This window comes from Petaurus breviceps, unplaced genomic scaffold (genome assembly GCF_028583685.1).
Source record: "Petaurus breviceps papuanus isolate PSGF00001 unplaced genomic scaffold, PetGlider_PUasm1.0 287, whole genome shotgun sequence".
Classification (NCBI taxonomy): Eukaryota; Metazoa; Chordata; class Mammalia; order Diprotodontia; family Petauridae; genus Petaurus; species Petaurus breviceps.
The window spans coordinates 714,278-729,713 of record NW_027186029.1 but is presented as its reverse complement, the minus strand read 5'-3'; the positions used below and the strand labels follow the sequence as shown (position 1 = coordinate 729,713).

Here is a 15,436-nt window from a genome sequence, read left to right as displayed (position 1 = left end):
GACTGATGATCTCGCCCGTTTCCTTTAAGCTCCAACTAAAATCCTTCTACAGGAGGCCTTCTCCAACCCCTCCTAATTGCGGAGCCTTCCTTGGACAGGTCTGGTGCCACCTGCAACCTGAGGCCTTGTCTCTTCCCTCCTTACTGGCGCTCTCTTCTGGAGAGGCTTTGCACAGCCTCTGTTTCTGTCCCCCCAGGTAAGCTCCCTGAGGGCAAGGCCTATCTCCCTTTGGCCTTTGCACCTCCAGCACCAGCACAGTGCTAGGTATGCAGAAGGCCTTAATCAGCCCAGTCACTGGCAATCACCACTCCTCAAGTCCAGCCTGCCCCCTCCCACCTCACCCAGGGTAGGTGGCCCTGGGCTGCTGCCAGGATGCCTGGCCCATACCCAGTAGCCCCTACCCCGTACCCAGGAGCCCCTGCCCTGTACCCAGAGCCCCTGCCTCATACCCAGGAGCCCCTGCCCCGTACCCAGGAGCCCCTACCACATACCCCATACCAGGATCCAGGAAATTGAAAGAAGAGGAGCAGGGAGTCAGGCTGAGCCCTCACACCCTCGGGTGAGTGCATGTGGCTGGCCATTGGGCTCCCTGCTCCCAGGTTGCAGCCTGGGCTCAGCCAGTGCCTCTCAACACTTGGCTGGCTTCAGGGCAGGTGGTGACAGAGCTTACTTAAACCTTCTTCCTTGTCTGGCTTCACGAGCTCTGAGTTCTACAGCTTGCTTGGCTCAGTCCTTTTTTTCTTATTTTTAATTTTGCATTCACAACACCTTCATTTCTGAGTATAGCCTTACCTCCTTCCCAACCCAGAGTGCCAGCCCCAGAACAAAAAATAAAAGAGAGAGAAAAACAAAGCAGATCAGTAGATGAACAATCAAGTCCAGCTGTGCATTCAATGTTCCAGACCTGTAGTCTCCCACCTCTGCTGGATTTTCCTCCTTCCCTCCCCCCCCCCCCCAATGAGCAGGGGGGTGGTCAATAGAGATACAGAATTTCCTCCCACAGTGACATGTCTGTCCTCCAGGACCTCTGCCTGCCTGGCCTTCTAGCTCTGAGGGGCATCTCCCTACAGCCTGGCCCTGTCCTGTACCCTGGGCATCTCCCTGCAGCCTGGCCCTGTCCCGTCCTCGGGGCGTCTCCCTGCAGCCTGGCCCTGTCTCATCCTGGGGGGGGTCTCCCTGCAGCCTGGCCCTGTCCCGTCCTCAGGGCGTCTCCCTGCAGCCTGGCCCTGTCCTGATGCCCTGCCCCACCCTGCCCTAAGCTGCTGATTCAGGTCTGTCTGGCAGGACCCGGCTACTGCTAATTCCATTCTTCCGATGGACAGTGACAGCAAGAGCTTGGCTGGGTTCCTAACTTTGCAGAGCAGACAGTCGTTTATTAAGGGGAAGAGTGACATGACCCAGGCCTGCGACTGACCCTCACCGTCTGATCTTGGCATGTCACTCGTGGGTGACCCTAAGCCCCCAGGTCAGGCTGCTCCTGACCCCTGACTTCAGGAAGGGCTAAGGAGAGTTTGAGCCAGAGCCATGACACAGTGAGGGACTGCCACCAGAGCCCTTCTGCTCCCTTCTCCTCCCCCCTACTCCCTGGGTGGCCCTGGGCAAGAACTCTTGCCCTCTGGGGAGCCCCTCAGGTCCTGCATTTCAGAGCCGGGGGCCTGGCTAGAACGCCTCCATTCCCAGGCTGCTGGTTCTAGACGCCTCTGGGCCCCGGAGCTTGGAAAAGGGGATTTTACATGGCTCTTTCCCTAGTCAGGTCTTGGGCCAATTCAACAAGTCACCCATTAAATCAGGCTATTGTGTTCCAATTTCCTGCTTTCACACATAACAAAGACCCTATTTCTTCAGTCTGGGAATTTCTGCTGCACCCACAAGCAGGGCCCTGCTGGGGGAGCCCCAGGAGCTGTGCATGGGGGTGGGATGGGGGTGCTGGAGAGCACTGTGTCTGGGAGGGGGGCAGACCCCAGATCCCAATGGGAAGGTTGAAACCTGACACCTCTCCATCACTTCTGGTGCTCCGCCAGAAAGCCTGACCAACTTCCCAGCCCCAACGGTACAGCCAGATGGGGTGAGGCAGACTGGCAATGCTAGGATGTGAGTACAGGGGATACCCTCCACAGGCCAATCCCTCCCGGCCCTCCCCACCAGGTCAGATGCTGGAGGGGCATTGGGGAGCTGTCCCAGACTGGTCAGAGCCAGACCCAGGCCCCACCCAGCTCTGAAGGACGGAGAGTCTCTGTATCTCACCCTAGATTTTCAAACTTCCCTGGCTGTGCGCCTCTGCCTGGCAGCAGCCCTGTCTCTCTTCCGATACATCCCTCAAAATCAGGTGTAACAACACCAAACCTGGGGGTGGGGGGGTGCAGAACCAGGGCCAGGTATTCAGCCTCACCCTCTGAAGGGACATTCCTACATGCAGCACCCTAAGGGGCTGCTTAAAGAGAGCTGGTATTATTAGTGTTCTGTATCATGGATGGCATCCCCCACTGGGAACCACTGGGCCAGCCTGCTTCTTCCTGGCTCCAGGAGGCTGGCCTCTTCTTCCCTACTGCCCTTGCCCTTTATACCCTGTGAAAAGTGACCTGGACACTCAGAGCGCCCCCATCCTTCTTTGTTCCAATAGTCAATCTCCTCTTCAGAAGGGACGTGAGATCTAATCCCAATGGGTCTATTTCTGCTCGCCGGGTTGCCCAGACAGGTCTGGGAAAATATTGATATGGAAACTGATGTCTCTTCGACTAAGATTAAGTGACCTAAGTCACTACCTCCAGACCCTCATTTTAATATAACCCAGAGTGCCGACCAATCAGAGTTGACTGGCATCCCTTGGGAACACCTACTCTTCAAAAGGTATATAACTCTGTGCCCCAACCCCCAAATTGAGCCAATTCTGGACTGTAACTCCTATGTAATGCATGTTGCCAGCTTGAGGAAAAATTAAAAACATGGACACAACCTAATTTTGTTTGTCTCTTTCTTAGAACAAATTTTGTGAGGGTGACACAATGGTGCCGTGACTCGGACAAAAGACTAGGCTCTGGAGACTAGACCTTTCCCCCAGTAGCACCGGCAGTGGGTGCTCACAGGACTCTTTTCTCCTGAAGTCCCGGTTCTGGGAGGGTCTTATCGCCAATCCCTGCCCCTTATCTCTTGGACTTCCTGTTTTAGGTTGCAGCTTGTTCTGGGGACAGAGACCTCAAGAATGGTCTCCTGGAAAGTAAGGCTACCCTTTATAGTTTGGCTATAATTTGGCTATGAGTCAGTCAGAATCCAAAATCGGGGATCTGGTAACAAAACCGCCACGTGTTCGCTGTCAATCGGATGGCCATAAATACTACCAACACACGTGTCAGTTAACCAAAAATGATCCTGAATTATGTCGGTGCCATTGAGGTTCCTTTGACCAGGTTAATATGCTAAAGAGAACTCTGAATTTTGACCAGCTTAATTCTAATTCTAAAATGTAGATCTGTTCACACTCTATCTTGTCATTCTGTCTGTCTGTATGTCTGTGTTTATAAAATGACTGTCATGTTTGTGGTGAAAGATTTAAAATGCAACCAGGAAAACTTCTAAGGTCTGTAATTAGAGAAAACACTGGGGAATAACTCCCACCCTAGGCTTTCAGGGGGAGATTAATTCTTTGGGGTCCCAATACTGGCCAAGTTGGGGTTACAAGAATCAAGTTAGATAAGAAGTAATGGGACTGAAATAGCAAGGTAAGACTCTCCCAGAAGTGTCGGAAGGTGGAATTAGCGAGCAGCAGCCTTAGACTGAGATCGAGTTCAAGCTGAATTTAAAACTGCCAAAAGAAGGTTTTTTTAGTCTTTTAAGACATTTTGGTCAGGGCTTTTATATCATAGCCTTAAATACAATCACTTTAGGATTTCAGTATTTATTTAAATAAATTTTAAAACATTGTAAAAGCTGTTTGTATACAGCTCTCATGATTTGTAAATGATTAAGTGTTAACTCCCTCCAGATTCTAACAGGTATGAATTTTAATTTGGAAATCTGTGTGATTAGGCAGTCAAGCCTTTCAGAATCTGCTGACGAGGTTTGAGAGTAGCCAGAGTCCCACTCTTGGGTTTCAACAGAAACATAATTCACTGCATGTCTAACAATGGTATGTGCCATCCGAAATATGGTTGAATATAAAGGAAAGTGGAGGTTGTCTGAGTAATGGGTTCAGAAGACTAGGGAAAAAACATAAAAGCTTGAGCAAAAATATGGAAGGTAGGGAAAAAAAAACTGGGGACAGATGGGGGTCCCCCCCCATCCTTGAATCCTTGCTCTGGGTGCCCTTGTGCCAGCTTCAGATAGTTCAAGCATGTTGAGAGGGTTCGAGGAAGGTTGATTTTAAGTAGAAAAATTGAAGATAAAAATTTTATGGCTGATTTGAAAACCAACAGATAAAGTTATAGAGGGTTGGAAGGAATTATGTCCACCCACTTTTCAGGATAAATCTGTAGGAAGGCCTTATTAAATCTAATACTACATAAATGCAGGCTTTGGTAACTATATTGGTTATTGTGATTTGCAATTATTTTATAAAATCTTAAATTGCTTCTTTGTCTTGTTCAATTAATTATTGTCCACCCTGGAAACTCTGGATTTTTCTTCCTGAAGAAACTTGCCACACCCTGGCAGCATTAAATCAAAATCTTTTGTTCCCTTTTGCCTGGGCCAGAAACAGCAGTTTAACTCAGAGTCTTATGGTATCAACCCAGACAACCTAGCAGTGAAAAGATAGTGTTATTTGGCATTAAGAAATTTATTCGGGGTGGCTAGGTAGCGCAGTGAATAGAGCACGGGCCCTGGAGTCAGGAGGACATGAGTTCAAATCCGACCTCAGACATTTAACACAAAACTAGCCGTGTGACCTTGGGCAAGTCACTTAACCCCAACTGCCCTCCAAAAAGCAAAAAAAAAAAAAGACTCTAAAGAAATTTATTCTATTTGCCTCGGTTTACTGTTCTGTAAGGAGATAATAATGTAACCCACTTCCCAGGGATGTTATAAAGATAACATCATTGGCACAGGATGAGTGATATCTGAATGTTAACTGTTTAAATTAAATGTAATCGTTTCACACTTGGTAACTTAATATGAGATTTTAGGTGTGATCAGTATGCCAATAGTGATGCGATAAATGATTTTCTGTGCAAAGCAGTCTGGGAGCACATCCAGCTAAATTCAGTTCAGCAGATTGGCAATAAATTGATTTTGTTTCAAGTTTAAGTGCATGATCATTGTTTATAGAATTGCTGTATTTCCACATTTTCTTATGTTGTGTAATTCAGTAATAACTGCATCGCCTATCTTGTTAGAAAAGCAATTTCTCTTATAATCTAGATTTTTTAGATTAAAAATTATACTATCAGAAAAAAATGGTCAGGAAGCTGTTAGGTCATTCTATCTGACCATGTGTTATAATATTCTGAAGTGCTGTAATTTAAGAAATAATAAACTTCCAAGTTTTGTCTATATTACAAAGGCATTTTTGTGAAAGGAAACTTGGTCATTATGCAAAGAAAAGAGTAAAACCTCCTTGTAATTCTTACCAACCCTGTGCAGGAGTTTTGTGTTGGAGAATTCTTCCTGAGTAAATGGGCCTCATTACAAACACCTTTTTGACTAGAGAATTTAGGTAACCGGACTTTTGCGGTAATTCAGAATTTAGTTTGTTATAGCAACATCAGGATAAATTGTAAGCTGCTTTTAAGAAGGGGAAATACTTTCACAAAGAAATGTTTTGCAAAGTCTTCTGTGTGATTTTTAGAAGGCCTATTAAATTTCATTTGCAAGCTAATTTTTATTTTATATATAATATATATTATATAATTTATAATATAATATTATATATTTATAATATTTTAATATAATATTTTATATTTATATAATATTTTAATATAATATAAATTATAATATATAATATATATTATATATATAATAGTTAATTTATTTATTTTTAGTTTTCAACATTCACTTCCATAAGTTTTAAATGTTCTCCCCCTTCCCCCTCCCCAGAATGGCATGCAATCGGGTACAGGCTCTACACATACGTCCCTATTGACCATATTTTCACATTAGTCATGTGGTATAGAAGAATTAGAACAAATGGGAGAAACCGAGGAGGAAAAGTTGGCTTCGCTCTTCATTCCGACTCTATAGTTCTCTCTCTGGATGTGGGTGACAAGCTAATTTATTGGGATAATAATTTGCTATTGATGACAATGACGTCCAAACTTACTGTGAATTTTTGAGTTTCATTCCTTGGTTTGTTGTGCCCTTTGACCTGACCTTAAATGGATGTTTTCAGAGAGACAGAGTCGGGAGTGTCAGCGATATAAGGCTCATGATTAATACCGAAGCATCTCAAATACTGTGATGAGCTGAGAGTGGGAAGTTTAGATCTGAACTCATTCCATGGCCTAGCTAGAGTTGCAATGAGTATTTGAACTTATATGTATAAAGATTCAATTCCTGAAGTATCTCATTCTTTCAGATTGAGTTTGGTTAGAGAAGGATAAATAAGCTGAGGAAACAGATGCAAATCTATTAAGAGAAGTAAGTTATGAACCCTCTTGTGTTATGTCTAATGGGATTTAATTGTATTTCTATTTGGCATTTAATCAGGAGCTGGACCGTCTGTAGGAATGTGTGTGCAAACTAATTTAGACTCCCCGGAAGGATGTTCCTGCTGTTTAAGGGCTTCTGAGGGAAGCAGGACGTTTTCTGCGCTGATTCCCTGGCTGGCACCAATGCGAGATTCTCGTCACGTATCTGGAACTCTGGCTATTGGGACTTGCTATTCAAGACCTTATGGGGCTCTGAGTCTGACTCCGTCCGGTGTGGTTATCAAGGAACGCTACTGAGCCACCAGCTGTGAGGCCAGCAACCCTGGGGGGCCTGTGAGCTGCACAGGGTGCTCTCACAGGAAACGCTGGGAAAACAGCTATTCTGCATGAGCTGAGATAGGGTTCTCCTGACTCAATTTCCCCACTAAGACACCTGGCTCAGTGCAATTGGCCATCTACATCACTTTTGCCTGGAATTAACATGAAGTTAAGGAAATATTGTTCCTTTACTATATTATGTCCTATCCTTTTATGGCAAATGTTTATAATAGAAAAGTTTTGTAAACAATATTAAATCTATTAAATTGTAGATTGACACTGGAACGTCTGGGGTTACTACAGTAAGATACAAGTATAAGACTGAGCTTTTTGGCCTATGATTTTAGTCCAAACAACTAGCAAATTAACTATTTAGTCCTGACATCTGTTACTAGTATATATTGCTGCACAAGTTAGGGTCCTCAATTCCTAATAATGATGTAAGGATAATTAGGTTGAAGACTTGTGAACCCAGGATATAATTCTGTTATTTAGACTACCTTTTGAATACCTTAGAAGAAGCAACCTTTAATTAGGGTTTACTTAATGGAACATGGCCAGAAGCTAGAATTCTTGATTACTCAATGTATTTATGTATGACATCCACAAGCCTTTTGTTACATCGGTAGTTAATCTGGCAACTTTTCTGTTATTAATTCTTCAGTGGAATTTCATCTTCCTTAAGGGGGAATGAATAATGTGAAGTATAAAAACTGGGTTCTAATTTTTCTGTTTTTGTTTCTTAAATATATTGTAGAGCTCTCCCCAAACCATTCTGAACCCCAAGAACTGAGAAAGGTCTAAAATCTGAATTGGCCAATCAGGAGAGGCATTGTGGCCCACTCTGAGCTTAATCTACCATAATGCTTTGCAATGCTCTGGCATAATAGATATGCTTTGCTCTCTGACTGAACTTAAAAATGCCCCTTCCCGTGTCAACACTACCAGGCCAAAGGAAGCTGACTGGAGCAGAGCATTCTGTTTATGACCACTAAGGACAGGATGTCTGGAACCAGATGCTATCTTGAATGGTGGGACTTTTCTCATTTTGGCATTTTGTGGACACATGCAATGTAGGGGAAACACGGACATCCAGGATCTATCATTTCAATTGACACTTTAACACTAATCTCATTGTACTTACAACCAAATCACTTAAGAAATTCCTTTCTCATATCGTGGTTAAACACACGGAGATTATCATTTTGGCTGACATAGGCAGCCTGAACCAGGAAGGAGTTGCTCTGAGGATCGCAGGTCTGCTGTGTCTGTCCATCCTTGAGCTCATTGTCTCTCGATGGGCTCCCATGTGTGTCTCTATATAGATGTTCCACAAGCTTCCTATTAAGACTAATTTTGTTTGTCTTTCTAAGAATGAGCTTAGCCATGGTTGACAGACAGTCAGCTATCAGCTAGAGTCCCTAGAGATGGGACTCTAGCTGGACTGGACTCCCAAGAATTTATTCTGCTGTAAAGTCCCTGCCCTGGCCTGGGATGGTGTGTTCTCTATCCCTGCTCCTTAAACAGACTCTGCTCCTTCTTTGCAGTCACATTTTTCTCTCTCAGCTCACTCTGGGGGCAAAGGCCACATGCCTAGGTCTGCTCTGCAATTCTGAAGTCCGCTGTGATCACATCTAGACTCCAGTGGGAAGGGTTTTCCCTGCTGGTTTTCTGGAGTGGCCAAGCAAGAACAAGGCCGAAGCTTCTTTCCTTAGAGCCCTCCAAGCTATTTCTGCTTCAGCACCTTTCCCAGAGAGAGAGAGAGAGAGAGGCTGTGGTCCTGATGGGGCTCAGATCCCCTAACTTACCTTCATCCGGATGTGGACACCGTAGCTGATTTGTGCTGGGGTTTCTACCAAGCCTCTAATTCCCCTTCCCTGTCACTGACTGTAGGTTCTGTATGCATTTGTCCTGTCAATCTGTCTGTCTAGGTCTCTGTCTGTAGCATGTGTGCTCTCAATGAATCTATTACCTTGTAAGATTTAAGATGCAGCCAGAGGTGTCTGAGGGCTGCAGCTAGAGAAACAAAGGAACCTGGAAGACGTTTCCTTGTGGATCCTGGGCTGGCCAAGTTGGAGCTCCAGTGAAAAGTCAGATCCGGTTTAGAGATTAAGCATGAAGAAGTTTGGGACCTCATCATTCTGAGCTTGCTGGAGAAAACTCCTGGGACCTTTGGGATAATTCCAAGGGCTTCCCCTCCACACAATCCTGATCACTCAGCATTCCTCAGTGGGTGTCTCAGTATGGAGATTTGAACAGCCACAAAGGTTCTTGTTAACCCCTTACATCCCAGATCAGAGTAAGAGAAGGAAATGCTGAAGAATTGTAGGGAAAACTTAAATCACCCCTCCCCAACTGGCAAAAGGAGGGGAGGAGGGCACTCGAAGCTGGCAATGGTCCTGATGGCCCTGTGCTTCTGGGTACCTTGCAGCCCACCCTTCTAGGCAAAGCCTGAAAATGTTACCCAGGTTCTATACATTCTTCCCACCCTGCCCCGGCAGCTGCAAACCTCCCCCAGCTCAGTAACTTCTGCAGCTGTGGGGAAGGCAGGTGAACAGATCTGGTCTGTAACAGCATTCCCTAAGGCCTGCCACCAAGAACTGTCACCACTGGGAAGGCCCTGGCATCAGCCACTCCAGCCCCTAGGCAGTGCCTTTTGCCAAAGCGCTGGCAATGCCTAGTGAAGTGAGAAGCCAGCCTCTGTTCTTGGTAAGCCAACACTTCTCTGTTCCAGTTGCAAAAATGTATTTTGTCTCTGCCCCATTTTCTGATTGGTAAAGGGAAAAATTATAATGGTTGTTGTTATGGGATCAAAATGATATAATGAGTGTAAAATGCTTAACACAATGACTGGCATATGTTAGACACAACATTGTCGGGATCTAATTTAAGGTCCTTGTTCCGTACCTGGTAACTCTGAAGAGGCTTTTAAACCCCAAGAGTACTCAGGTCAATCACTTCTATATGTGATAATCTGAAAACACACCTGATGTCAGCTACAGTCTATTGTTTGTCTTATTAGTATATTTCTAAATTGGATTGTGTTTGTAAAATTCTCTTTGATGGTGGAATTTGGGAGCCCATTGTGAGGAAGAAATGGCGTTAATGCAGCTTTTCATCCGAATTGTGTTGTGTATGAATCGGTCTTTTCAAGGATGTGATAAAATGAGATCATTTGAAATTCCTCTTATAAGCAGGTCACAATAATACTAATATTTACTATGATAGATTTTTTTTTTTTAAGCAATCGGGGTTAAGTAACTTGCTCAAGGTTACACGGCCAGGTGTTTCTGGGTGGGTGCTAAGTGTCTGAGCCTGGGATTCGATCTCCAGGTCATCCCAACACTGGAGCCAGTGCTCTTACTCGCTGTGCTACCTGGCCGCCCCTAAGCAATTGGGGTTAAGTGATTTGCTCAAGGTTACATGGCCAGTTATTTCTGGGTGTGGTGCTGAGTATCTGAGCCCAGATTTGATTCCCAGGTCATCCCGACACTGGGGTCGGTGCTCTTACTCGCTGAGCCACCTGGCTGCCCCAAAATGCAGATTTTTCATTTGAAGTCTTGACTATTGTGAAAATATATAAGGTGATTTAAAGTTATAGTTTCAATACATCAATGAGATGAATGATTCTTTGCTTTAGGAACACATTCACCTAAACGGATTCTGGTTTGTTTCAAGTTCTAAAATACATGATGCTTAGGGCATCATGGCATTTCTAAATCCTGTGTCTTGGTAACCAATTGTCTTGGCTATGCTGTTGAGAAAGTATTTTTTCTTATACTCTAGATTTACAAAAACACCAGGGAAGAATGAATAGGTTAGCATAAACTTCCAAGTTTTGTCTGTATTTAAGAGGAAGTTCCCCTAAAATTCTTCCAACTCTGTGCAAAATTTTCCTATGTTGTGGAATTTCTACTGAGTAAATGAGGATCCTTGCACACACAAAAAACAAGAAAAACAAAACAAGGGTGTGATTTACTAAGGACATACATATTTCTGTATGCTAATTCGGAGCTTTGTGGACTACCCTACCATATTCACTATGTGAGATTCCAGAAGGTAATAATTTTCCTAATTTCTAGTGATAGATTTAAAGATAAAGGCAGAAATGATACCGAGTAAATTTTTAAAGATCTTATAATATTTGTTGCTGTCATTAATGGAATATATTCTTCTTGGTTTATAAAAACTGAATCTCCTCACCATTAAAACACTTTTTTGACTAAGGAACTTGGTGATATCTAGGGATTCTGGTTGTTATAATACTTTGAGAATTTATTTATACATTTTACACCAACTTAGTTTTTCGTGAATTCAAATTTAAAGGTTTATTTTGCTTTAAGGTAGAAGAGAGATATCTATCATTTTTAAAGTTTCAACTAAATTTCCCTAGTAAAAGTTTAGTGAGTATTCCTCTTAATATCAGGATAAATTTTAAAGTATTTTTAAAGGGAAAATAGTTTTAGAAGAAATGTTTTGAGAAAACAATCTCTTGTGTGATTTTAAGAAGGCCTACCAAGTTTTCATTTGCAAGATAATTTATTGCTAAATTAATGCAATGAGCGGTAAAGCAGAAGTGATCTTGCTGTCTTGATCTTAATTTGTAGACATTCCATGACTGAAGCAAGAGTTAAATTAGTGTTTGGGCTTGTCACATGTATAAGCTTCAAACCCTGAAGTGTCTCATTCTTCCAGACTGAGTATAATAAGCTTGTGAAACCAAGACATAAATGCGTCATCCTGTGAGGTAAAAGTTAGGAACCTCTTGCTTTGCTTAAGGAATGGATTCCAACACAGTTATGTTAGTGAAGAACAGTGATTTGTGAGCTCTTTTCTGTCATCATTTTTTTTCTTTTTGGTGGCGGAAGGCAAGACAATTGGGCTTCAGTGACTTGCCCAAGGTCACACAGCTATTAATTGTCAAGTATCTGAGATCAGATTTGAACTCAGGTCCTCCTGACTCCAGGGCTGGTGCTCTATTCACTGTGGCACCTAGCCATCACATTGATATTAATGTGTACAATGTTCTCCTGGGTCTACTCACTTCACTTTGCATCAGTTTACATAAGTCTTTCCAAGTTTTTCTGAAATCTTCCTACTAGTCATTTCTTAATAACACAATAAGATTCCGTTACAATCATATGCCACAGCTTTTCAGTCATTCCCAATTAATGCGCATCCCTTTGCTTTCCAACTCTTAGGGAACAAAAAGAGCTACTATAAACATTTCTTAATAAATAAGTCCTTTTCCCTATTTTTTGGATGTCTTAAACCTAGGGTATTGCTGGATGAAAGGGTACAGTCAGTTTTATAGCCCTTTGGGAATAGTTCCAAATTGCTCTCCAGAATGGTTGGATCAGTTCACAACTCCACCAATAAATAGTGCATTAATGCCCCAGTTTTCCCACATTCAACATTTATTTTGTCGTATTTACCAATCTGAGAGGTCTGAGGAAGTACCTCAGAGTTCTTATAATTGGCATTTTTCTAATCAGTGCTGCTCTGAGCCCTGCCAGCTCTGCACACTGGCCTTGGAAAGAACAGCCTCAGGAAACGGTTACTGTGGAATATCTTTATTTAAAAAAATACCAATGACCAGCATCAGGGCTCTCAGCTGAGCCTGTGGAGCCGACACATTCCAGGCCCTCCCAGGAAGAGCACCTCAAAGTAGCTGAGGCTGGCAGGGGAGGGGAGGGGAACTGTCTGGGACAAAGAGAGGGAGGGGCCTGGGTACACCTGGTGCAGGTGCCCCTGCCCCCTCCCATCCCTGAAGGAGGCTCAGAAAGAGCCAGCTCCCTCCTGCAGGCCAGTCTTGGGGACAAGCACCAGGCTGGGGTGCACACCCATTCTGGGAGTGGACGCCCCATGGGGGACAGACGGCCAGACTGAGGATGACCACTGTTAGGAGTGGATGCCAGGCTGCGAACAGACACAAGGCTGGTCATGGATGGCCATGATGGGAGGGGTGCTGAAATACTGGGGATGAGGTCCACACACAGAAGGCCTGGGGGGACCTCCGGGTGGAGGATATGCACCAAGTTAGAGACGGGTGTCCGGGTAAGAAATGGGCACTGAGGGGGGATGGGCCCCCCAGCCTGCTGCTTGTCCCCTGGAGGCAGGGGGGACACAGTACTCAGGTGAGGGCGGGAATCCACGTCTGCGAGGCCCCTACATCCTTCTTTTCCTCCTCTTCAGCATCACGTAGCCCAGGACAGCCAGAACTACCATCACCACCAGAACCCCAAAGATGATTCCCAGGATCATGCGAGTGTGATCTGGGGTTTAGAGACACACAGCAATGGAAGGGAGGCTTGGGGTGGGAAAGGCGCCGTCCCAGCCTGAGACCCGGGGCCCTCCCGGGGATGAGTGCCCAGCAGTGCTCAGCGGACCTGGGGCACCAGCCAAGACACAAGAGTGTCACGGCCACCCGCGGGCCACCCCTTACCTGGCTGGCACTGTGGCTGGCTTCCTGACCACCGCCCGTCGGGCTGGCAGCTTAGCTCCGCGGAACCTCTCAGCTTATAGCCTGGCTCACAGCTGAACTGGACGGTGGAACCCATCAGGTACCTGGTTCCATTTCTCTTCCCGTGCTCCGGGGCAGCGAGCCAGCCGCAAGATACCACTGAGAAGACAGCCCAAGCCCAGAGGCTCAGGGGCTGCCCAGTGACCTCCAGGTTCCCTTTCTGACACCAGCTCTCCCCCCTCACCAGCCCCCACTCATTCTGGGTCTCTCTGGGCCATCTTCCCCTGCACTAGCCACATTCTCCCCCCTTCCCCATCCGGACCTTAGCGAGTCTCCAGCCAAGCCTCGGCCGTCCTCCCCCTCCTGCTCTCCTGGTGATGAATGGCTGAGGTTCTCAGCCTGCCCAGGGCTCAAAGCCCTCCTCAAACCTGCTGTGGCTCCCTCTCCATCTGTTTTCTCAGCTGAAACCTGGCTCACACTCTACTGCACCCACGTGCCCCCCACCTTATCACAGGTGACCCCCCCCACCCAACCACATGCCCCCCACCTGATCACAGGTGATCCCCCACCAGATCACAGGTTCTGCCACCTCACCTGCCCACTCCTTCCTCACTCTCCCCTCACCTGGCTGCAGGCTTTGTAGCAGACGCTTGTGCTGCCCATGGGCTTCCTTTGTGGCATTGCCAATGTCTAGGCTCCCAGTGACAAGGGCATCAAACTGGCAGAAGACATCACTCCCACATAGGTTGGCTACTGGGAGTGTCACAGGCCCAGCTGTGAACACAGGCAGGAAGGTGGGGTCGTGCTTGGGCTGCAGGAGGTAGCTGTCCATCAGAGACGGGGAATCATAGGTGAACAGGGAGGAGTCGTTCCAAATGGCCCCTGGGGAGACACACAACGCAGGTCCTGTTGGGCCTGGGGAGCCAGAGTGACAAGGGCTCCCTCCTGCCCTTCCCCCCATCTCTGCAGGAACCAAGTGAAGCATGTGGAAGGCTGATCAGGGATGCAGTGGGTGCCTTGTTCCACAGGGGGCTGGTGTGGTCGTCTCAGACCCTGATCATGAGCCAGAATCTGGAAGATGAGACCTTCCCTGCCCGGCCCTCTGCAGGCCCCTTCTGCAACCTTGGGGTGGCCACTGGGTGGTGGTCGGGGAGGGCTGGGGCAAGGAGGGGAAGCCTGGCATACGCTTGTTACGTCATTCAGTCACGGCTGAAGTCCAGGCGTGACTCTCTGTGGCCCCATTTGGGGTTTTCTTGGCAGATACTGGGGCACTTTGCCATTTCCTTCTCTAGCTCATTTTACAGATGAGGGGACTGAGGCAAACAGGGTTAAATGACATGCTCAGTTCATACAGCTAATGTCTTAGGCTGCATTTGAACTCAGGTCTTCCTGACTCCAGGTACAACCTAGCTGGCCTACAGTAGGCATTTAATAAACGTCTGCTGATGAACAGATTGACAGCGGCTTTGGGGCTTCAAGGGAAGGGAAGGCAGGGGGTTTCCACCCCCTCCCTACCCCTCATGTGGCAGCCCTGGTGGTCTGGGTCAGACTGGAAAAGGAGCGGAGTGGGAAGAAGGGCACCATGCCCAAGGTTGGCTGGTCCAGACCCAGGCTCTGTGGGGGCTCATGACTTATTAGAGCTCAAGTGAGGAGGGGAAAGCAAACAAAGGCCACCCTGGAGGCCGGGCAAACAGCTTTGGGTCCTTATAAGCAGGTCAGCTGGGACAGGCCCCTTCTCTGAGAAGACACACCTGAGCTTCGGCAGCTCCCAGGCTCGAGGGGGTCCGAGCAGCTGTGGTCCCGGCTCTGGGGCTGCTGAGAGGCTAAGAGGCTAAGCTGCCTCCCCTGGCTACGGCCCCTAAGACCCATCCACCAACTGATACTAACTGGATTCTTTGTCCTCCAGCTTGACCCCTCATCCTCTGACCGCCACTCAAAGGGACCGAGATGGGAGGAGTATTCCCCAGAGGGGAAGGCAGGAAACCTGGCTGAGGGGCCTTCAGGCAGCCTAGGGGTGGCCTGCTGCCCGCTCCTGCCCCTCCCATTGACCCCAAGTCTCCATGTCCCCAGCTGTGCC

The 15,436-nt window shown here is 46.6% G+C and overlaps 1 protein-coding gene and 1 pseudogene across 2 annotated transcripts in view; one reads left to right on the top strand and one right to left on the bottom strand.

Annotated features, from left to right (window-relative positions):
• Positions 1 to 15,436, top strand: part of LOC138167675 (zinc finger protein 850-like) — a 762,790-nt pseudogene that overhangs the window by 120,880 nt on the left and 626,474 nt on the right.
• Positions 12,454 to 15,436, bottom strand: part of SUSD2 (sushi domain containing 2) — a 423,767-nt gene continuing 420,784 nt past the window's right edge. The window contains exons 12-15 of one of the 2 annotated variants that reach the window (XM_069096627.1): positions 13,984 to 14,241; positions 13,342 to 13,518; positions 13,030 to 13,171; positions 12,454 to 12,997 (exon numbers count right to left, since the gene is read on the bottom strand). In XM_069096627.1, coding sequence (XP_068952728.1) covers positions 13,065 to 13,171; positions 13,342 to 13,518; positions 13,984 to 14,241 — 542 coding nt within the window. In that variant the 3' untranslated portion in view covers positions 12,454 to 12,997; positions 13,030 to 13,064. Of the gene's footprint in view, positions 13,172 to 13,341; positions 13,519 to 13,983; positions 14,242 to 15,436 lie in introns of both variants that reach the window. The other variant, XM_069096626.1, reaches the window with a different exon arrangement.